Source organism: Meles meles, chromosome 7, assembly GCF_922984935.1.
Source record: "Meles meles chromosome 7, mMelMel3.1 paternal haplotype, whole genome shotgun sequence".
NCBI classification, from domain to species: domain Eukaryota; kingdom Metazoa; phylum Chordata; class Mammalia; order Carnivora; family Mustelidae; genus Meles; species Meles meles.
In genome coordinates this window covers 82,309,779-82,334,296 of record NC_060072.1, presented here as the reverse complement: position 1 = coordinate 82,334,296, position 24,518 = coordinate 82,309,779, and the positions used below count along the sequence as shown (strand labels likewise).

Genomic DNA, 24,518 nt, shown 5'->3' with positions numbered 1-24,518 from the left:
GTGGTACTATTTACTTGTCCTAAAGTCAAAGTTGAATGTTTTGGGGCACCTGGGTGGCTCAGTCAGTTAAGCCTCTGCCTTCGGCTCAGGTCATGGTCTCAGGGTCCTGGGATTGAGCCCCACAGCAGAATCTCTGCTCAGCAGGGAGGCTGCTTCCCCCTGCTCCTCTGCCTGCCTCTCTGCCTCCTTGTGATCTCTCTCTCTCTCTCTCTGTCAAATAAATAAATAAATAAGTTGAATGTTTTATACTATGCAAATTCGGTAATGGCCAATGTTACCATATATAAGCAATAACATGGTCAGTTTCTTCGGACAGTGTGGTCAGTAGGTTACTATGCTGAGCTTGATCTCTGCATCTTTAGTGTCAGAGATATTTATGATTCTAAGCAGCACCAGGCATGGCTATTAAAGGTAAAAGAAACAGCAGGGGCATGGCTCCAATTGCTTAGTAAACAGTTGTAGGAAGATGTTTATTAAAGCTGGCTCTCAAATGACAGATAAATGCATATTTCTGTTATGCATGCTAAATTCAGCATGCTGCAAGCTTAAAAGCAGATCAAAACAGATATTTTAAAAAATCATAGAGACAAAATGCAGCTATGTCAGTATATGACAGAAAAATAATTTTGCTTTAAAATGATCTCCCCTTAACCACTCATGAACATGTAATCACAATTTATGGAACAAAATTAAAAGCACATTGGGTGTATTCCATTTTTCAACTCATCTGACATCAAGTTAAAAAAAAAATTAAGTGAGCCGCTGTTAAAATAAGATACAAGTGAATCCCTTTATTACAAACAAAAAACATCACATAATTACTGATACATAATTTGTATTTATTAATGTATGATGTTTAATTCTTTAAAAAATGCACACACAAAACAAGCTACTGAATAGATTGTTTCATGCACACACATCTTTTTCTACCTCACAAGGTTCTGCTGCATGATTTTTAGAGGAGTTCCCTTATTCAGGGTTGGCATATGTTTTTCAATTTTCATTGTCCACAGCCATATTTACAGAAAGATGTACAAATATTGTAGATAGTAGGCTGTACAACCCTCACATGATTAAAACTTCAGTTCCTTGGTTTTCTAGTGCTTTGTGTAAATGCCAATAAATTTGAGAGTTCACCCAACTGTGCCTCTTAACCTTTGTTCTCATAGGTGAAGGGCAGGATTTTTAATCAAGTAGCAATTTATCTTTAATTAGGAAAACATAATTAGGTCTTATCATCTAATTGCAATTACTGGTTGGAGAAAGCCACATTTCAAAGTAGTGACCCATGCTGGATTATCATTCTCCTAGTACTGAATTTTGAATCAGTATTTGTATTTGGCAGATAGCCAAAACAAATTCAAAGGTAATCACCAGGCCTCTGCAATCCCACTGTCAAAGTCACAAACTCCACTGTTGAATAGGAAACAAGAGATACTTCCTAAGCCACATTTTGGCTATATCTGTTTCCTGCTAAGACATCAAGTGTAGATCAAAATAATTGTATACAAAAAAACCCCATGTGAAGTAAGTTCGAGGACTGTTCCACACTTCAGTTCTGGTACAGGTAAAAACAGTTTAATGTCTCAAGGCACCACTATGGTTGAACATCAGATACACGGGTAATCAGCTAATCTTCTACTATGCTGTGAAGTCAGTAAATAGCTTGTGCAATTGTGAAAAGCAATCTCTAGAGGACTGTTAGATATAAGTAGGCACGTGTATTATAATACAAATAGAAAACAATGAGTCCTAGAAAAAGCATGTTGAGCACCGTTGTGGCATTGTTTGTGTTCCTTCACCTAACACTACGTAAACTTTACATTTACAAAAGGAAAGACTAACTTCTTTAAAGTTACACTCAAGGTTGCTTTTTGTGCTATTTCCAAGTAAGTGAATCTAGTTCGTAGGTGTACTTTTAGAAGTCGTTGGGTCTGGATCAGCTTCTGTCGCACTGGTAGATTCGTTCAAGTGCGAGCTTAAGTTTTCTGACGTGAGCTGGGAAGACTTGTAGACAATCTCGTTGAAGTCGGACCTGATGCAGACCAAGGGAGGGTCATTCAGTGGGTCTTCCACGGAGGCCTGTGTGTTTTCTCGAGTGAATCCCATGTCCTTGCTATGTTCTGACGGTGATTTTCTTTTCATGCGAGTGTAAGTTTTGTCTTGATTCTCCATGCCTTGCTCATTTTTCAGAAACCGTCCAAAGAACCAAATGAAGAATCCAAACCACACAAAAGCTATCAAACTTGGAACAAAAGCTAGACACTTGACATCAAGGCTAGCTCCTATGAACCTGCTATGTAAGAACATATCTCCCTCAACATATGTTTTATTAGTCTGAGGGTTAGTGTGATTGGACCTCCATTCCCACGAAAGTTTGGTTCTGTTCAAATCCTTTAAACTTTCTGAGTCTTTCACTGTATATATCTTCTGCCCTGGGCCAATGTACTGTCCATATTCGTGAGGCTTATAAAATATCTGGTTCTTCCACATATTAAGATCCAAAATCAAGACAAGAAAGATAATTCCATAGTTAAACCATTTACCTGCATTAAAAAAAAAAAACTGCATATTAGTCAAAGACCTATAAAATTGCAATAGGGCTTTCTCCAATAAAATGGAGACAATGGCATACAAGCATAAATTGTTAACGTTTTAGGTCTGTTAGCAATTTTTCAAGATGGCTATGCTGCCATTAAGTGAATTGGCAAAGGATATTTCCTGATTGTATTTTAGACACATGAAAATGTGACTGTGGGTCCCAGAGTCAATAATTTATGCTACTTACACTAATTAGATTAAGCCTCCTTGTTTGATAGGCACCACAGCTGTACTCAAATTTGATTCCATATAGGCTATTCTCTAGAACATTTCAGTTAATGTTTAAAAACAAAGTTCTAATGACATTCATAGAAAAGTCTAACATATGATTGAACATCTCTTACAGTTTTATAATTATGTGTAGGCAAGAAATAAATCATTTTACAATGCAAACACTGCAAGTATATCAATTGAATTCACAGTGCTGTTTGTAGGTGACCTGTTGATTAAACCATTAGTTGATGTGATTCAGATCAATAATTCTTGAGCATTCAAGACTTTAAAATAATTGCATTAAATTCTCACTGAACAGAATCCATTTATCAGACATATATATCAGACATATAAATACAACCAAAGCTGACAAACTGCTTTAGAAGACAGGATTTGGAGATGTTGTTAAACTACTACAATTTCTTTGTAGTATTTAAAATTTTCATACAAGACATTGTTTAGAGACATATTATCTAATGATAATGAATTTAAAAATAAATTTACATCTGCAAGTGAAAAGACTATGGGGAAACTTTCAAGGGATACTAGATTCCATCAAATTTTTTTATAAACACAATTTATTGCAAACTTTACAGTATCAAGTGTATAATAACATAGTAGTACTCACCTCACAGGTTTGCTATAGCAAATTAGGTGATACATATAACAGGTTCTAAAAGATTAGTTATAAATATATATATATACATACACACACACACATATATATAATGTCAAAATTATTTTATTTTGTATTTGAAGATAAAGTATCAAACGAGAGAGAGAGAATCTTGGGCAAACTTATTAAACCAAGAATGTTAAAAATGAATTTTGCAATATGTATTCTAACAATGTATAGCTATGTAAAAATATAACTTTGTGAAGAGTTTAGGAAAGTGTTTTGTCATCATTTTTACATATTTACATTGCTACTATATACAAAACTGAAGAGTTTTAATCCTGGCTCCAAAATTTACTAGCTTTGTGATCTTGGGCTAGTTGTTTAAATTTCCTAAACCTCAGTTTCTTTACATGCATAAAATATTATACTTATTAAAGCTACTAGTATTAGTATTTCATAAGATTATTAGATGCTAAACAGAGTGCCTGGTGCATAAAAGAAACCCAGTTATTGTTACTACTATTAACATCAAAGTCTTGCCTAAGCCATGATAATGCATTTGCTTGGGAAGGTACAATTCTTCTCCATCAGGAGAATTTATGTAAACTAACTGACTGGAAATTATAACTCTGCCTGTCCTGAAATTGTCAACCCTACAATTGTTACAATCTTTGTAGTGGAAACTCTTGCTAGAATGATTTATTTCACATATCCCTCTAGAAGGTAAGTTGAAACACTGGGAATGTTGTTTCCATATATGATAAACTACAACATCTGGCACTGTTAAGTTCTAACCACTCCTGCTCTTCTGGAGTCATATCCAAAACTAAAACAGATTCTTACTAAGCATCAACCATAAAAGAAGTAAAGAATGCTCAAGCCAGAGAAATTCAGTCAAACACAAAGGAGAGCATCATTATCGAACATTTATTGTGCTCGTACTAGTCTCTGTTGTAGGTTGCCTTAGTAGCTGCTGAGCACAGACCTTTCTGCCTTCCAGGGAAGAACTCATCGTCTTGTTGGGAAAACAGAACAGAGGCATCAATAGATAAATGATAAAAAGAGGCCACATTGGAGAAGTGCCAGGTGAGTGATATAAACTATAAACACAAAAGATGTTGGGGAAACGGAATAAAAACTGAGGACTGGGGGCACCTGGGTGGCTCAGTGGGTTAAAGCCTCTGCCTTCAGCTCAGGTCATGATCCTGGGGTCCTGGGATTGAACCCCGCATCGGGGGCTCTGCTCAGCAGCGAGCCTGCTTCTTCCTCTCTCTCTCTCTCTGCCTGCCTCTCTGCCTACTTGTGATCTCTCTCTGTCAAATAAATAAATTAAAAAAAAAAACCAAAAAACTGAGGACCGTAGAAGTATCTGCAGAAAAGATTTTGGAGGAAGTAGCAATTCATGTAGTCCCTGAAAGAAAAGAAGGACAGAGAACAGTCTGGAAAATGGTGCATTTCTTTCAGTCTGTATTTTTATTATGCTGCAGATAAAATAGCATATGGGAAAAGATGAGGTGATATGAAAGGGGTGAAAGGAGAGAGAAAGAAAATAATAGAGAATATTGTAGGAAGAGAAAGCAGGAGAGGAACGAGAAACAAGTGAATTGAAAAAGTTCTGAGATTCTCATCCAGTATTAAGGAGGTAATGGTTGGTAGCTTCCATGATGGAAAGCAACCGAGAGAGGGGCTTCAGGTGCTTCCCTGTTGCAGGAGATTCATACTTATCATCTTGCTATAAACTGCATGTGCTGTGAAGCCAGACTGTCCTTGAATCTGTATGACTGACCATCGCCTTCCTGACTCACAAAGGTCCCTCGGAGAAACCTGTACTCTCTAGGTCACTTTTATTAACTCATGAATAGGGTAGTCCCTCATAAAGTGGTCCCTGTATCTAGGGTAACAGGGTGTCAGAGACCGTGATAAGCAGCATCACAGAATCAGGGAGAAGAAAGGAATGCTCAGTGAGCTTGGAGTAATGTGCTGTTCTGGTGGGAACAGATGCTTAGAGAATGTTAATAGACAAGGAAAAAAAGAAAATCAGAGTATAAAAACTGCAGTGAATGTACACTGAATAAATTAAAAAGAAACCCTGAGGATAGGAGGACCTCTTCCTCAAACTTTATATTATTATTATTTTTCTCCCACAAGTTGAATGGTGCTGAGTGAGTTTGACCACTACATTTTAACATTATAGAGTCACTTTATGTTATTCTCACGTGACCTGGAGTCTGAATATTTAGATGAGATGGAAGAGGAGCAAATTTAAAAAGTGTTGCTGGACATCAGTTATTGGGTATCATCCCCCCTCTCTGACACATCTTTACAGATCTGGGAGAGGGAGAACCACAGTCACAAAAAACTGCAGACTAGAAATCAGCAGATGAATCTCATCCTGACACTCAAGTTAAATAATACAACCTTGGGTTACCTGTTCAACCTCTCCAGACCTCAATAGTTTTATTTTCAAATTGAGGAAACTGAACCAGATGACTTCTTGTTCTATGATTCTGTCCTCTTCCCCCAAATCCTCATACCCCTATTAGCTATGTGAATTCAATTTTTTATGCAGTGAAATAGAGAACAATATCATCATAACTACCTCAAAGGATGATTGTGAGGATAAAATGAGAAGTTATAGTTGAATAAGTTCTCTAAAATATATTAAGTTTGCAAAAAATGTAAGGGAGTATTATTTCTATACTTTATTTCTTCTGTGTTTTCAGTTACTATAGGATCTTGGGGATAGAGGGAGAGAAGAACATGTAAGGGTTTGTTTTTTTTAATTGTTATGTTAGTGATCATATGTATAACAAAGATATATCCTAAAAGTGATCAAATATCTCACTTTGGATAAAATGGCAGGAATCACTGAGCACTGACATTGGTGGGTAGATATAACTGAACCAGTTACCTAAGAGGACACAGTGTGTAGTTACATGTAAACATGCTTTGTGAATCAGCACATGTAACACATTGAAAATTCTTAGCAGGGGCACCTGGGTGGCTAAGTGGGTTGAGCCTCTGCTTTTGGCTCAGGTCGTGGTCTCGGGGTCCTGGGATCGAGCCCCACATCAGGCTCTCTGCTCGGCGGGGAGCCTGCTTCCCCCTCTCTCTCTGCCTGCCTCTCTGCCTACTTGTGATCTCTCTCTGTCAAATAAATAGATAAAATCTTAAAAGAAAGAAAGAAAGAAAGAAAGAAAGAAAGAAAGAAAGAAAAAATTCTTAGCAATTGATAATTTGTCTACAACTTGCAGGAGAATGGTCCTGAGAATAGGTCATTTATTATATACGTAGATTTTGAAGCTTAAGGACAGGTAATAGTGTCTTCAATAGTGTCCCCTCCACAGACAAGGCCATGTCGGGGTGGAAAGTGCAGAGGGGAGAGAACAGAGTGAGGCAGGTTCCCTACTGACATCCTATTTCTTTTCTTCTGTGGATGTAGCACTGTCTCTACCCCTCCCAGCCCCCTGTCAAAGTTAGTCAGCTGAAACTTGAAGCTGGTAAAATGCGGAAGAAATGGCTCTTCTTACTTTTTGTTTGTTTCTAGCCCACATGACACAAACTGCTGGCCCGTTTATGCATTTGCACAGAGGAATGATGTTCATCTTTAGCTAACATCCTTCCATTTTCCCACACAGTGTTTCATTAATTTTGTAATGCTTTCTCCTCTTTAAAAAATTACTTTTGCCCTATAAGATGTGGCAAACCGGAAAGCGAAATCATGGGAGACAACTCAGTGTCACTGGTCTCGTTTATCAAGTGAGGGGTTTGAGCTATTGATCTTTCAGGTTTCTCCTCAGCCCTAAAAATCTCTTTGGTGAATCCAGTGAAATAAACATCACCTAAAGCTTAACATTTTATGGTGGGCCAGGAAATCTCACCATTAGGGCAAAAAAGATGGAATACACAATTTTCATGCAGAGAAAGCTTTCCTTTAAAAATTGTATATTCTGAGAAACACTGTTTTCCATAAAAAATAATTTTGAGTCCCTGAAACAACCCACATGGAACGGATATCAGACACAAAAAGGAAAAGAACAGAAATGCTCTCTTGCCATTTCCCAAGTGTGTTGTTGTGAATGTACAATCAACCATAACAAGAGGTTTAGTATTTCAGCATTAATCACAGGAGAGATTTTGCATTTCCTCCTGTTGTTTCAACTACATAGCATAATGTAAATCAGCAAGAAGGGAGGGTAAGAATCCATACATTATTTCTATTAATCTCCTTGTTGAAATAGCTCACTGTCTCCTTTAATGAGAAATCACTGCATGGTGTTGGTGGGATTATCTCTCTCTTGTATTTTGTGCCTTTAATGAATCCTATTGATTGTCAAAAATGATATTATAATGGTAATTTTATGTTTTTACATTGTGGGAGATTATAGAATCCTGGGCTAGTTGGTTTTAAAAGGATTCTTCTTTAAATATCACCACCACTTAACATAGGAAATGACAACAATTTGGGGGAAAATGTAATTTTTTCAACTAAGGATAAAAGAGTATAAAGTACTGATAGTTCCATCATATAAGAAGCCTCTCATTTTTCAGATAGGCAATTATAATTTTTTTTTAACCCCGTACGGTTGCCAGTTAGCATTGAGATTGAATTGTGCTGTGGGCACATTCCAACCGAATTAGTGCCATTGCTTGGCCAGACTCTGGCCTCTATTGCAGATACCTGAAATAGTCATGCTCCACAAAGCCTTTTAATATCCATTATGGGACAGCAAGCAAACATGGCCTTGAAAAAGGTAAATGTTAGATAATTAAAGAAATAACTGTTTGCTGTAACAGGCTTCTTGGCCATATTCAATGTCTTTTCATTCCAGACATGAGCAGTGAAAACAGGGCTCACCAAGTTAGCATCTCTTCAAGTAACCCTAGGTAATTTAGGGATATCTGGAAACCACATTAGTGCTTGGTTCATAAGGAGAACATTTAGTAAATTGAAGACACTTACTAAAAAATTTATGAATTAATAGGAGCTATTTGAGTTAGTAAAGCATCATCTTAAGACTTAAAAGCCAATGAATATAGCTCCTCTAAGTGCCTCTCTTGTCATTGTCATTTCCTAAGTGGGACATAATCCAACATGATGAGTAGGGGTAGGAACTTGCGATGATACAAGGAGAGGGGAAAGCCATGGGATTATACTGAATTAGGTGACCATTAGACTCTGACTTTCTTGAGATTAGGAATTGTATCTTTTTTATTTCTGTATTCCCCAGATCCTAGCTTAGACAAGTATGAATGCAGAAAATGTCCATTAACCAATAGGCAAACCCTGAGATAATGTGTCCAAATAACAAGAACTTATAGTCTTCCAAATCAAATATATGTGTCACAATGACCTGATGAATTTTAGGATACTGCTAAAATCAGATATAATCTGGAAAATTGGGAAAAGCAAAATGTTCATATCTCAAAGATTGTAATTCATTATATATATCAAGTCTCTCTTCTGGCTGTAAAGACTATTCCTGAAGAGTGTGAGTTTTATAACAAAAATACTCATATATGCATAAATGAAGACAGGACACCTCAGTTGGTACATGGCAGACCAGCTCAGGGACAGAAAAGGCTGACAGCCTTCGGGCAAAGATCCATGGCCTTGAAGAAGATGAGTTCTGGACAAATCAAATATGGGGAATTGCTGCTTTATGTGGAAATAAACATAGTTAACTCTGAGAGCTGTATAAACGTGTTGAAAATAGAAACTGCTTCAGGAAAGGTTTAGAAAAATTCACAACTGAGAGAAAAGCAAGAGGTCTTTGTGTACTTTGGATAAATTCATGATCTTTGGAGACTGTCACAGTGAGCAGGATGCATCATATTTCCCTGTTTAACAAGCCCCTTGTTAATTTTGTCAGACAGAATATTCTGGATGAACCACTGGTCTGTCCTCCCCAGCACTTCCCACGATCCGACTGGCACAGGAGAGCTCTTTAAAAAACAATCTCTGGGAACTCATTTGCCAGAAATCATACACCTATGGAAATAAAACGGAGGGTTTTATTCATTATTTTCCACACTCTTGCCATTGTAAAGCACTTGTGCCCTCACACCACTCAGGAAACTGAAATAGAACACAGACGCAATGGAGGTTTGTTTATTTCTACATTTTTCATTTTTGCCCAAAGGGTTCCCGTGGGCATCATCGTGCCAACAGTGTGAGTTCTCTCCTCACAGATGCACAGGCCTTCCTTCTGGCCTTTCCCCCAGCCCCCTCCTAATTTACTCAGATGATGGCCACCAATGGGACACTTCCTTTGTCTGGCTGGGATGACAGATGGCAGAGCTTCCACCGGGATTGGCATTAATAGGACTCAGAGGAGCTTCCGAGAGTGAATTGAGAGGCCATTCCTCTCTTGCCTCCAGAGACTTAGTACATCACACTTTGAATCCATCTTTGCGCTCACCTCATAGGTAGAAGGGAAGAGGCCAGAGGAGATAATTACATGGTTACATTTAGCATTCATGTTTAAGAGAAGAACAATGAGCTTGGGCTAAAAGCACTTATGTGACCTAATCATTAACTATTTATCCCCTTTGTTACTGAAGTCAAAATTCCCAGGAAAAAATATTTTAACACACCCTTGGATAGAGATGATTATTTTTATAAGCTGCAGCCCAGCTTATAAAATGAAAGCTCAGACACACTGCAGCAAACCATCTGTCAAGGGGGATCCAGATGAGCTAAACAGATGCAACAATTCAAGTCATTTCTGAAATGCATAAATAAAACTAGCATGGAATCAGGATTAGAAAATACGCAAATCCTAAATATTTTAAAAATGTCAATGGGAACTCATCAGTGTCAGATAACCCTCTACATACAGAGCTCTTCATTGGAAGAGAGATTTTTTTTTTTCCTTTCTTAGCTTTCTCCTTCTTGACTCAGTAGATAACAGTAGAGAATTCAGAATAGTGGATAAATAATAAAAGAACCCCCTCTTAGGCTACCTAATATTTTTGAATTAAATAGGAAAACAAGCTCTGGAAGGACTCTGAGCAAAGGCTTCAGGTAAAAGTAGTGAGAGTTTACCGAGTGCTTACCAAATGGCAGTGTTTTAAGTGCCTTGTACATATTAAATTTCACAACCCCATGGTCAAGTACCTTACTGTTCTCATTTAACAGATGAGAGAACTGAGCCTCCAAGAGGTTAAGGAGCTTGACAAGGGCCATACCAAAAGTCAGTGTTGGAGCTAGAGTCCAGGCACCATTTTCCATTTTCTCAGCATGCACTGAACGTTATTTCCAAAACACAGAGGAATGATAGTTGAGGCCATGGTGGAGCCATTTTGAATCCAGGAGGCCCTACCAGTCTTTGCACAGACTCTTCTAGTACAGAACAAACACAAGCAGAGAAAGCGACAGTTGGAGCTGTCTGGGGATCCATGGGATCTCTTCTTACCCCTGACTCTGGCTTCCTCTGTGGTCACCCAGATGTTTCCCTACATACTCTGCTTTGGGACCTCTTTTCTTGGCCCCAGCCCTGACTTTCCATCTCCTAGCAGGACTCTATCTTGTGCCCTTCTCACTAATACCTCATTTCTATTTGAATTTTCATTCTGTCCTGTGGCTTCTGATTTTGAGTTGCATATGAACATAAAAGCTGGGATGAGAGGAATTTTGACTGTAGAAAGTATTTCTCATCAGCAGTGTTTCTCAAAGAGAGGTCCTCTGGCAGCATGCAGAGGCATCAACTGGGAATGCTTAAGAGAAGGCTGGATCCCAGCCTCCAGGCTCCACCTCCTATCTCAGGCATCCAGCTCTGGAGATGAGGCTAATAGATCTTTTTAACAAACTCTCCAGGTGATTCTCCTACACACTGAAATTTGAGAACCACTGATGAACATAAAGAGTTTCATGCTTAATAACCCAGTGATAATACTATATTTACTCATCAAGAAAAGCATTGAGGGGCGCCTGGGTGGCTCAGTGGGTTAAAGCCTCTACCTTCAGCTCAGGTCATGATCCCAGGGTCCTGAGATAGAGCCCCGCGTTGGGCTCTCTGCTCAGCAGGGAGCCTGCTTCCTCCTCTCTCTCTGCCTCTCTGCCTAGTTGTGATTTCTGTCTGTTAAATAAATTAAAAATTTTTTTTAAAAATTTAAAAAATTATCTTTTAAAAAAAGGAAAAGAAAAGCATTGAGTTTCCCTACAAAAAGTAGCAGAACTTGGAGGAGCTGATCGAGTTAGCTTGTTCAGAGTTTGTAGGTGACTTGGAAATTTGCAGGCTACTGACAACTGAGCATATTACAGTGCAACATGTACCATGTTTTAGGAAATTTTATCTAGGTTTCCTCAGAAACAATGATCTAACAAAGTCAGATAAAGAGGCCATTCACAGGAGACTAGCTGATACTTGAGGGTGTCCTCAGCCACATATTCAGCAATTAACAGAATAAAGAGAGTAACAGAACAAAATGAGAGGGGAACAGTTCAGACTTTCTTCAGCCTCCAAACCTGCCACCATTTTCCTAGAATTTTTTTAACACGGATCTGGGGAGGCATATGATCATCCTACCACAAAATAGGGTTTAAATTGTTTATGGTGGAACTCTTCACCCCATAGCCCACCTGTACTCTATTGGCTTTCCCTGTGGCTCTCCAGCACCAAGGAGCAGTTCCCAATAACCATCACCTGGGATCACTCTTCCAAAGTCCCATTCCCTGGCCTCTGCCCAGACTTCTTGAGTTGGAGCTATTAGGAATCGGGCCCAACAATGTGTAATCTATAGATATATATCTTGAGTGATATAATTATCAGCATCATTTGGCGAACACTGCATCAAAACCTTAACTACAATAAATTTCCACCTCTCACACTCTTTATTAATGTGCAGTCTCCATTACAAGAACTTAGCCAGTCTTCTTCCTTTTAAGTTTCTAGAAAACAATACTTGTAAGAATAAAGGTTTTAGCTCAACTGCATAGGAGGCTTTATCTCAAAGCTAATTACACTGAAGCTTCAAGGACTCCTGTAAGCATGTCCTTCTTCCAAGGCACTTAAAATAATCTTTAGTCATAATTTTGCTTTTATATTCTTAGAGCATTCCAAATTGGGTAAGCTCTGGGCATACCCATAACCTGAACCTGAACCTGTCCCTGTCCATAAATGATAGCATATATGACTAAGCCCTGCCAAATAGCCCCAAATTAAATATTTTTAATAGCTTGGGGTTTTTTTCTTACCAATGCATTCCTCTCAATATTCAGCCTCCCTTTAACCTGATACTGTGCACTGCCGCGGTATATTTTTGACGAGGGTTCTGATATTCATTCAGAGACAATATTAGTGCCATGATGGCCTGGGACAAGAGCTGATAGCAGGAACAGATGGTCCAGGCAAAAGCCCACCCAAAGGGATATGAGGATGCCATGTGTGTGTGAGAGCTGTTTGAGAAGTCCGAGAGGGTAGCATACTTCAGAGATTAAGTGGGGACTCTGAAACCACACTATGTGACCTGAACTCAAATTGATTGATTTACCCAGTGAATTTAATAGATGGGTCTCATTCATTTTGAATGGAAAAGAAACCTGCTGCATCTTCCCTATTCATGAGCTCATTCTCCAATTTAGGAAGGTCATTTCATGCTCAAAGCGAAAACCAGCCTTCAAGTTGGGAAGCAAAGGTTTTTTGCAGGACTCAGATGTTCACGTTTTCTGTGCTTGGGCTATTTTTACTTAGCAGCACAGACGGTAGGGTAAGCACAGATTTCTTCAGCAGTTTTTATTATAGCAGGTGTGGGATCCTAAGCCATTGTCTTTAAAACACACACACACACACACACACAAACACACACATTAACTTCGTGCATTTGAACAGCTTGGGAACTAACACCATCCTTTTTGTGATCATTCGGCTGTCTGCTTCTGGTTAGGGGAAAAAAAGGTATAAAACACAACTTTAGGAAGACCTTTTTCAGATGATAATGACTGAGATGTCATGAAGGAATACTATAATAAATCATAACAGAGCCATTTCAAAAAGAGGGCTTCATTGCAAATGAAAGCTCCTCACCAATGTGAGGATCTGCAGGAGACCTACCTGAGAGAAACATGAGCTCTGCCACAGAAGGAGGCTTTGATCAAATGAGAAGTGGCCTAACCCCTAAAGGCATAGTGTCTGATTTGTGCTCTAGGGTACCACACTTCCAATCTCAGCAGGAATTGAGGAACACAGTGTAAAGAGTGTTAATGGTGAAAAAACATACTAAGCTGTATGTTGTGAGAAAGCAAGCAATCTAATGAAGAAAACCAAGGTGGACAGGTATCTGGAACATGGTAGAGTAGCTAACTGTCCGTGCTGAAACCATGGCCTCCTGCGAGAACAGCAGATGCAAGTACAGTAGATATCAACCGAAGTGGCTGTCCAGCTAGGGACCATATTTCCTTCTTGACTCTAAGTGGGGCTATCTGATGAATTACTGCCAATGAAATGCGACTGGAGGGCACATGTCTTTTCCCCATGTCAAAGCGATTAAGAAAAAGATAAGCCTTCTTCATCCTCTTCTCCATTCTCGACATTCTCATTTGTCTGCTGGATGTTGAAAAGCCCCTAGTAGCCTAAGTCCCAGAATGATAGTTTGGAAACCACAACTGATCCAGGACCACCTTGCACTATTAAATGAGAAATAAAACTATATGTATGCATGCCTCTAAAATGCTTTTTTTTTAAATAACAGCTAATATTACTCTAAGTAGGAGACAGTCAAATCGTGTTTAAAGTTAGCATACCTGTTATGTGAATACGATATTCCTCCTTGAAGATCTTTTGGAAGAAAGGAATCTTGAACTGCATGTGAGGAGTGTGTAATCCAGGAAGATTTACATCAACATCTCCCATAAAATGTGGGAATTCCCAGTCCTGTCAAAGAAAATCAACATAAAAACATATTTGTGATTTGTTCCATTTCTAAGCAGCAAAATACCAAAAATTGACTTTTTACAAGCACATATTTTAAAATCATTTAAATGCAGCAAGCTGTTAGATGTATCTGTTTCATTCTGTGATGGTTATTTTATGTACATTAGGTAGTTGTGTGCATTCAAAATCAAAATTAAGTCATAACTTACATCCTCAGATTTTCTCTTTAATGTGGTAGTAAGAAACCAATATAGAATTGATTTGCATCTATATGTGTTTCTCTCTTTCATTCTGGAGAACTGATCTTAAATTTTTATAAGAAAGAAGTGATCCATATTTTATAATATGTGCTAATTTTGTTATATTTTGTTTCACTACCTTTAAAAAATATGAACCCCATAATACTATGTTTTGTGTAAGAAGACAAAGTAAAGAGGATCTAATTCACTTAACCAAGTTTCTCAAGTCATATCCAAGGGACTTTTATTAATCATCTCTGCTAGTAACTACATGGAGTGGAAAAATGCCAGACTCCTGTTCTGTTCTTTTGCAATTTAGCATCAATCTGAACCAAAATGATGGAGGGCCTGACATGCTAGCATGAGAGATGAACAATGAATTAATTCCCAAATTGTCTTAGTTATTTTCTTGTTATAAGGCAAAATCAGGAGGGATGACCCTCCTTCTCATAAGGAAGGGAAACAGTTGCAAATGAGGATATTTTTAGGTGTCTCATCTGCTCTTGGCTTTTGGGTACAGCACCAAAGTTCACAGCTAGCATGTGAAGAAAAAAAAAGACTAAATATGAAAAAACATTTGAGGTGGATTCACAAGCATTAATACATGTATTTCCACTTTTAATAAATAATCACTAAATTATCAGTCCTATATTTAGTGAACTTCTTTTAAAAATATTATTGAAAAAGTGATGAAATATGAATTTCAGATTTCAATACATTATTTCAATTTAAGAAGTAAGTATCTCTTGTATTCAGCTGATACAGATGTGCCAATGATAAAGTGCCTGAACATCATAGGAGTGTCCATGTCCATTCCATTCCCCTTATTTATTATTTATTTATTTATTTTGATAGAAAGCAGGTGAGGGGGGTGGCAGGGGCAGAGGGAGAGGGAGAGAATCTCAAGCAGGCGCCTTGCCCAGCAAAAAGCCCAACATGGGACTCGATCTCATGATCCTGAGATCATGACCTGAGTGGAGATCAAGAGTCAGAGACATAATCCATTGAGCCACCTTGGCACCTCACCACTACCCTATCTGCTGAGAATTCTGGCCAAGGGGGGAATAGGTTTCAGAGGAAAGGAACCTATGAAAGTGATGGTAACCAGGTAAGTTTCCAATGTCTATTAATTTCATGATCTATGGATCACTCCAAACTGCTAATCAGAAATTCTTAAAGACACAAAAAGAAAAATGAAATGATACCACATCCTCTTTTTCTATTGCAGATAGCTAGTTGTCTCACCTCTCCTTGCTTTTCAGACCTCAGCAGTAAATAGACATGTAATTTGGAAAATTCAGAAAACCCAAAGCATAAGCTGGATAATTTAGAACATTTTGATCTAAAATATTAGTAGGAAATAGATTGGCAGTAATATTTGTGAATTATTGCATTTTTAAAAAATGCATTTTCCTTCATTTTTCATCAATACCTTGTTCTTTTTATGTCACTTGAAATACTCTTGGTAAGAGAATTGGAGTTGAATTTGGTCTTTTGTTAAAATATAACTGACATCTCCCATGAAAAATTATGCTTGACACATAAAAGGACTGATAACCAGAGTATCTTTCACTTGCCCTAGATAACACAAAGAATTACCAACAGAGCAATTCTCTTTGTTTATTTCTTGGTTTAAGAAAGAGAATACTTCTTGGTAGTAATTGGGCAAGTATACTTAGTGTACCTTCTTTTTGGAAAGATGTTCTTGGACTATTCTCATTTAGCTTTTTATTCCATGAAATGAAAGTTTTCTACTGGGTATGAAATTGGTTTTAGTTTGAAAGTGATCTCTAGAGATTTCTTGTAGAATGAGAAAAAACTTGATTCATGAAAAAATAGTTCCTCAATGATTTCCCACCTGTAGTTGGAGAAACAAAGATGAATTAAGGAAATAGAGTGCAGGCAAATGAGATGAGAAAGTCTTGCTCCTTATCTGGATAATGGCATTACTTTTTTTTTTCCCCCTGGTAAAGAGGGCATGAGTATAAGGAGTTTAGGGAAATGTGTGATAGAAGTAGTTGGTATCTAGTAAGAAAAGTTTTTGGAAAGAGGATTAATAAAAAAAAGCTACATTCTCTTAGAGTTATCTGTTCTACATTATTTTTTTTATAATCACCATATTTTGGTTTTCCTTAGTCTTGGACTCCCTGCCCCTCTCCTTCTCTGTCTGTTACTCCAGTGTTTGTACTTCAATTCCTACTCTGCATACTTCTCCAGACTCATTATTGGGTTAGTGTAAACTCTGACAACACTTGGCTTAGATTGGAATGCTAATAATAATTGTTTCCATTTGCAGGAAGTGAAGCTTGTCTTCATGAACAGGCATATCTTAGGCTGATGATACCCCAGGTATTTACTTAAAGGAGGTAAAAGGGGAGGGGGATGGAGTTCTGAATCTCCCTAGGTGTCAGCCTCTTCATCTAAAAATTGGGGCTAAATACAGTAACTTCACAGGCTCCTTGGGAAGTTGAGATAATGCTTGGACAGCAGTGAGCAGGTGCTGGAGACAGAGGAAAGAGACAGGGAAATGGCCAACAACCATGACTGTTTCCCTACATGATCCCAAGGTCAAGTTTATCCTGAGAGTGAAGCAGAGGAAGCAGATGGGTCTGTTTTCAGAATCACACGTAAAGCTGGTTCCAGGTCCCGGTGAAAAGCTTGGATACAAATGTCATGAGAATCATGGCTTTCTTTCCTGCTGCATAAATGTAAAATATGTATTTTGAACACAAGATCAAAATGTTAAGAGAATGACAAGGCAAGATGTGTTTAGCTACAAAGACCACAGTAGATATAAGTTAATACTGTACCTATTATGAAATGTGCATTTATTTTGTTCTTCAAGAAATGTTATCAATATTTAGTAATTCAAAGCAGCCTTCTTTCTTTTTTTTTTTTTTAAAGATTTTATTTATTTATTTGACAGACAGAGATCACAAGTAGGCAGAGAGGCAGGCCGAGGCGGCGGGGGGTGGGGAAGCAGGCTCCCTGCGGGGCTCAATCCCCGGACCCTGGGATCATGACCTGAGCTGAAGGCAGAGGTTTTAACCCTCTGAGCCACCCAGGTGCCCCCAAACGGCCTTCTTTCTGTTATTAAATCTAACAATCACTATAGAAATCTGTCGCATTTGTGGTTCAGAGGTGAGAATTATTTCGGCATATCAGGTCATATACATGCTACTCCAGTTCTCCGTTCATGGTGATGAACAGACTTCTAACTTTGTATATTGCTTCATATAAGAAATAGTTAATTTACATTCAGATGGGCATATTTCCCATGTCAGTATAAATGAGCAGTGCTGTGGTATATATCTAAGCTTATTTCTTTTATACTATGGCTTACTCTGCCTATAGCAATAAAAATCGCATTTGGACATGTAATTTGGACTAAGGCGTCCAAATCTGATTCTGTCCAAATGGAGCCCTATCATTCATGGACCACATTTGGACAGAACTTTAAGGCAGCGTTCAGTATATAGGCAAAATGATCTCAGGATATGCTGGATTCACCATTCCCTCATGTTTTCTCATTGAGACTCATGCCTTGGGGCCAAGAAAAAGAAGTTGGTACCATGCAGAGGAACTCAAGCTTGAAACCAACAATGTTTTGAATTCCCCAACTAGCATTCAGTTTTCCAAATCAAATGAAGAGAACTCATTTCTATTTAGAAAAGCGTAAGAGGATAAAAATGTAATAACACTAATTGCTCTACCCCACAAAACTAAAGCCACAGTATCAGGGCAAAAGTTATATTTTGGGGGTGGCAAATATTGGCCACCTGTTTTTTAGGAAATTAAGAGATAGATTAGGTTAGATTTTACTGAAGAGTATTGATAACCATTTAGACTGGAACTGACAATAGATTTTTAGATGTTAATAAAAAGTAGCAACATTTTTCAATGGAATAAGTTATATATCTCCTCTTTAGACGCATTAGATGATTTAGCTTAAAATGCTTTCAAAAGCAAACTTTACAGTTATGCTCTGTTTTCTGTTTGTTAATCTCTATTTCTCCTATTTCAAAAACAGATTTAGTCCCATGAATATCAGAACATCAGTTGACCAAAAATCTCCCCAGCTTGTAAATGTCCTTAGCTTTTCTATGTTAGCAAGCATCCTAGCAATAGGATTTTAGGTAACAGTGAGCCATGGTGGCCTGAAGAATTGTACTCATCTTTGGGCGATATTATTGTTTATTATTAAGAATCTCAAGTGTCGGGGCACCTGGGTGGCTCAGTGGGTTAAAGCCTCTGCTTTCGGCTCAGGTCATGGTCCCAGGGTCCTGGGATCGAGCCCCACATCGGGCTCTCTGCTCAGCCGGAGACCCGCTTCTCTTCCTCTCTCTCTGCCTGCCTCTCTGCCTACTTGTGATCTCTGTCTGTCAAATAAATAAAATCTTTAAAAAAAAAAAAAAAAAAAAGAATCTCAAGTGTCTGATTTCTTTCATCAATTCTATCATTCTTCTAATTGGCAAAATTGCTATGGTATCACTTGGTTGACTGGCTGAGTAAATCCTTGAAAACACTGACATATAGTAAATTTTGCTTATTTGTTTGTTCTATGCCTGCCTCTCCCATTGGAACATAAGCTCTAGGGAGCTTACAGAAGTTTTCCCCTCCTTGTTCACTGGTCTATTCCCCAGATTTGAAATAGTGCTTAGCATCTAGTAAGAACTCAAAAATTTGTTGAATTGATGAATGTAACTCTCTGAAAGTTAAACATGCACAACAGTCCCTTTTCGACTTCATGTAAATGGCAACACAGAATGGATTTACGTAAACAGAGGCAACACAACAAGCACCTGTTTTTGTGAATAATATTACACATCAATCTGAGACTCATTATTATGAACAAAAAATTGGTTGTTTCTTCCCCCTATAAACTAGGTATACTGCAGTCATATGGAGGGTAACCCAAAGATTAAACCATTTGCCAAAGATCCCAGAAGTCAGGAGACAGTGGATAATTACAGAAAGAAAGTTGTCAAATGTACATATTATGAGATGAGTTAATGTTTGGGGAGTTACCAAAAACGCTTGTTGGGATGATCCAAGATACTCTTAAGTTATCGTATTTATATTTAGTAAATTAAAGAAACTCATGAGACACATCCAATCTAGTCCAAGAATAAAAAAAACAGAATGTAAACCAACATGTGATTAAACAAAGCAGGGTAGAGGGTCATTTCCCATAGTGGGTGATGAACAAAAGTGAAATACCAGAAGGTTACTCAGATGGCCTTTGACAAATACCTTTTTCTTATATGTTTTTCTTTCATTTTCTCTTAATAGTTACTATTTTTCCCCTCAAGGGCAAATGAATTCTAGAACATTTTAAAGTTTTCTTTCAGGAGGCTATTTTAAAAATTTATATGCTATTTAAAAATTTTTTAAAATTTAAAATCTTTAAGGAAAAATCTTGGCTTTCTGGTTGAAGTAGGCTTTTGTCAAAGCAGTAGATAGAGATGGCAGATCTCATTCATCAGTAGAACAAATCCCAAGTCAGACTGTAGACCCTTACTTAAAATGTGGAAAGAACTTCACTCTTTCATGTGTTTTTGTATACCCAAAGATACCAATTAACTCTCAAAGTGTTGCCCAAACAATCTAATTTATCCTAAAGGCCTATTTTGCAATGTTATTTAATGTATTTTCTTCATCAGTGATCTTCCTTACTTCCAAAGGCCAATAAGAATTTTCCAGGCTAATTTTAAAGCCAACACACATCAGTGAGATAGAAATCGTGGTTTAATGCAGGTAGAAAAGGCAAATAAGTCAATCCCAAAGTAGATTTGAAAAGTAAGTATAGTTTTTGTTACCTTTAAAGGACCCCACTATGAGCTTCTGGCAAAACAGCAGTTAGTTTTCTAAAACAAGCTTTATTAAATCTATACCCTTTGAAAGCCTTTAAGCACCATGATGGAAGAGTGTCTGATGAAATGCATGGGGCCTCATTAACAGAGGTCCGGCTTTGGCAGACTGATGTGATGAAGGACAAAATAAAAATCAGTCTTGTAGGTGTTTACAACTACTAGAAATGCATCATGTGGCATCTAGAAATAATGGGAAATCAATATCCCTCACTAGGGCAATACAGTTCACCAGTACACAAGAGAGTACTTGACTTCTTAGAGACTCCTCTGTGGGGGGATGGAAAGAACCAAACCCCTGCCTATGACAAGTTGCTGATAACCAAAGTTAGTGCAAGGTCTAAAGAAGCACGTGGTTATAACTCGGTAATAAGTCCTTTTGGATGAACTCTTCCATCAGTTACCAAACAACGTGACTTGCTTTGCACTTCTTAAGAACAATGAATATTAACTACATAATAGATTGGCATATTTTTTACTCAAAGGAGAGCTCCTAATAACTCCTTTTCTCCTTGTAAGGGAAGAGGGAAATCTAGTGGAAGGAAGTTCTTAGACAACACACTTTTGTGTTATTTTTCAGATACTGGCTGCAGTTCAATAGCACATAGCCCTTTGCTTACTCTGTGCTTTATTGTATTTGCACATTTGGTACAAAATGTCACTGCTGCAATATCTGTTCTGACTCTGTGCAAGCTGCCAGCAATAGTCTCATGCAGTTGTCTGAATGACTAATTCTTTCTATGGGCTATAGAGAAAAATTAATTGCATGCTGTCAAAGGAATAGATATTACTGTCTTTGGTAAAATTTTTATTTAATATTGAGGTCATTTTTCTCTGTGGAAAAAAAAACAGTAATAGTGGAGATCAGTGGGTAAATGTAATTCAATATAAAAATGTTCACTTCACAAATAAAGAGTGTGAAGTTGATCTAAATATCAGGTGGCTGGTTAAGGTAAATTACTTGTAGGATTTCTTGCAATGGGTTCATTTCTATGATTATTATTCTTTTTTTTGTCAGGAATGTCTAACAGAGCATACATTCTAGTTGGGAGACCTGTCAATCAGCAAGTCACATTATAATGTGATGTCAAATAGTTAATCAGTACTCTGAAGGAAATCCAGCAGGGCTGGGGGATGAAGAATGGTGAGCTGGGGGTGGGTGCTAGTTTAGTTAGTCAAAAGGAAACTTCTTCAAGGATGACTTTTGTTTTTTTTTTAATATATTTTGTTTATTCATTTATTTGACAGACAGGGATCACAAGTAGGCAGAGAAGCAGGCAGAGAGAGAGAGAGAGGAGGAGGAAGCAGGCTCCCGGCTCAGCAGAGAGCCCAATGTGGGGCTCGATCCCAAGATCCTGGGATCATGACCTGAGCCGAAGGCAGAGGCTTAACCCATTCTATGCCTGCCTCTCCCATTGGAACATAACATAAAGCAGGCGCCCCTGACTTTTGGTTTTTGGTTTTTGTTTTTGTTTTAATTTTTTTTAGTTAACATATAATCCAATATTGGCCTCAGAAGTAGAATTCAGTGACTCATCACTTATATACAACACCCAATACTCAGCACAAGTGCCCTCTTTAATATGCATCACCCATTTAGCTCATTCCCTACTAGCCTCCCTCCATCAAGCGACTCAGTTTGTTCTCTGTCGAGGGTGACATTTGTGTGGAGTACTGATTGGTATGAAAGAAGAAGTCCTGCAAAGTTCTGAAGGAGAAGCTGATCAGCTAGAACCAGCAGCAAATGCAAAGACCCTAGGGAGGAAATGAGATGGGTGTGCTCAAGAAACAGCAAGCTTAGGCATTTGAATGATGTGGAATGTGGTGGGCTGACTATCAGATGAATAAAGACCAGTTAGGAGACCAGTGCAATAGTTTAGATGTAAGTTGATAGTGGGTAAATGAGGGTGGTCCAGTATTTGGATCAAGAGGTATTTTAAAGGTATTACCAACTAAACATGAATTTACCAGTTGTGAGAACAACCAGTAGCATTCACTGGGTAAGGAAAGATCGAGGAACCAATACACCTGTAGAAGATAGGGAAGTGGGTAAGAAATCCAGAGATTTATTCAGGACATGTTACTATTAGATCCAAATGGAGGTATTGTATAGGTAGTTGGGAGCTTATGGGAGAGGCAAAAGCTGGAGATACAGATGTGGGACTCAGCAGTGCACTGACCTAAAGCCACAGAACTGAATAAAATCACCTGGAAAGAGAGTATACGAAGCCAGGAGAAGAGGATACTTGCCAGGGACTTATCATTGAGGCACTCCACCATTCAGAAGTTGGAAGAGGAGAGGCCAGTAAAGAAAACTGAAAAGGAATGGCATACATGACAAGAAAAACAAGAGAAAGTGGCCTCCTAGAATCCTAGAAGCCAGGTGGAAAGCATTTCAAGAAGGAAGTAGTAATTAATTCTGTTGAATGAACCTAAAATATCAAGTGGGAAGACTGAAAAGTAACTATAGTACTTGGCAATATGAGGGTTGTTGATCATGAGAGGACCTCTGAGCTCCAGAGAAAGATGATATTATGGACAAAAGCCTGACTGGAGTCTGTTCAAAAGCAAATAGGGGGTGAGAAGTAGAGGCAATAATACAGAACTCTTATGAGGAGTTATTAGTGAGAACAGGAAAAAATATCGGTAACTGCTAAGAAACTATGATTATGCTAATCTCAAATAAATTTTTTTAGTGTAACATAAATTGAATGTTGGTAGAATAAGGGAATCTGAGACCTGAGATACCCTTTTTATGTGTAAAGATGAATGTTAAAATCTGGTGTCCACCAATATGGGTATTCTGGTTGTTTGTAAGCCAATGTCTACTCTGACTGGTCAGTACCTCTGCTGCGCCAATTGATAAATATGACCATCACTGTTTGTAAAGTTGAAATAGATGTTTTCTTGAAGAACAGAACAAAAGAAAGCGACACTGGGCCAAGTTCATTGTGTCTAGAATGCAGCAGGGTTTTAGAGACAAGAAGTTGGATCTTTGCTGCTCTGTACCCAGTGTGGTTTTCTCCCATTTTACCTTTCAGTAAAGACTTTGGATTTTGGAAAATCACAGAGTCTCTGCCTCTGACCCCCTGGACCACCCAGTGATAAAAGGAACAGAAAGAAAACCTTTAGAGCAATGGATTTGAACTGTTGGACTTTTCAGGCCTTTCTTCGATGAGTTTTAGGTCAAGAATATTCGTCCTCTGAGTTCTAGAGACAAATGATCAACCTTCAAGTAAGAGGGAAAACAAGGTATGTCGGGGCGGGTAGAGGGATAGAAAGAATGTTGTTGGAGAATTATACCCTCTGTGAATTGAACAAGTTTTGGAAACTATTGTTAGTCCAAAGGTCAATGCCCAAGAAAAACCTAAAATACCTTGTTTTCCTTGTTAACTATCTATGGGGGAGGTATTCCCCCCCTTGGGGTCCTTTTGGAGAACATGTTTATATGCTAGGGTAAAGAAGACTTACATGCATGTTAGTACTTGCCTGCCTTTTTATTGACATAATCCATCCAGAGAACGCAGGGGTGGTGACAGTGGACTTGGCCTGTAGATTTCACATAGCACTTACAGAGTGAATGGTAAGTCTACATTTCTTGCCGAAGTTCTCACTAGCCCATTCAAGTCCCCCATAGAATGGCATCACACTATTATTCAACTAATTCAGCAGTTATTCGATGCCCACTATATGCAAAGCATCTATTCTCAAAACATATCAAATGGCAGTAATAAAGAAATAGGCTAACCTTTCCCTTTTACAGTTATAGGCAATGAGAGGCAGAGAGGTTACAAGACTCCACCCATGTTACCCAATGGATTAATGGTAGAGAGAGACAGATATAATTTAGTCAGTAACTTGTGAACTATCTTTCATTACATCCCCCTAAATGAGAACTCTTAATTTAGGAGAAAGAAAACACCTGTTGAGGAGATCAACTAAATTTTCATATTCTGTTCAGACTACGCAAACCAACATTGGTCATGAGCTTACATTATGTCAAGTATCTGATCCACTCTGAACCACCTACAAATATATATGGTAGGTGGGCTTTTTCTCATTTTACATGGAAGTAAACTGAGGATCAGAAAGCAGTCAAGTA

General features: G+C 38.2%; 1 protein-coding gene across 4 annotated transcripts in view; it reads right to left on the bottom strand.

Moving 5' to 3' along the window:
- Positions 1–449: 449 nt before the first annotated feature.
- TMEM117 (transmembrane protein 117) overlaps positions 450–24,518 on the bottom strand; it is a 498,717-nt gene continuing 474,648 nt past the window's right edge. For 3 of the 4 annotated variants that reach the window (XM_046013709.1, XM_046013710.1, XM_046013711.1), the window contains 2 exons: positions 14,178–14,307; positions 450–2,546 (listed from right to left, as the gene is read on the bottom strand). In XM_046013709.1, coding sequence (XP_045869665.1) covers positions 1,900–2,546; positions 14,178–14,307 — 777 coding nt within the window. In that variant the 3' untranslated portion in view covers positions 450–1,899. Of the gene's footprint in view, positions 2,547–9,644; positions 9,856–14,177; positions 14,308–24,518 lie in introns of those variants that run through there. The other variant, XM_046013713.1, reaches the window with a different exon arrangement.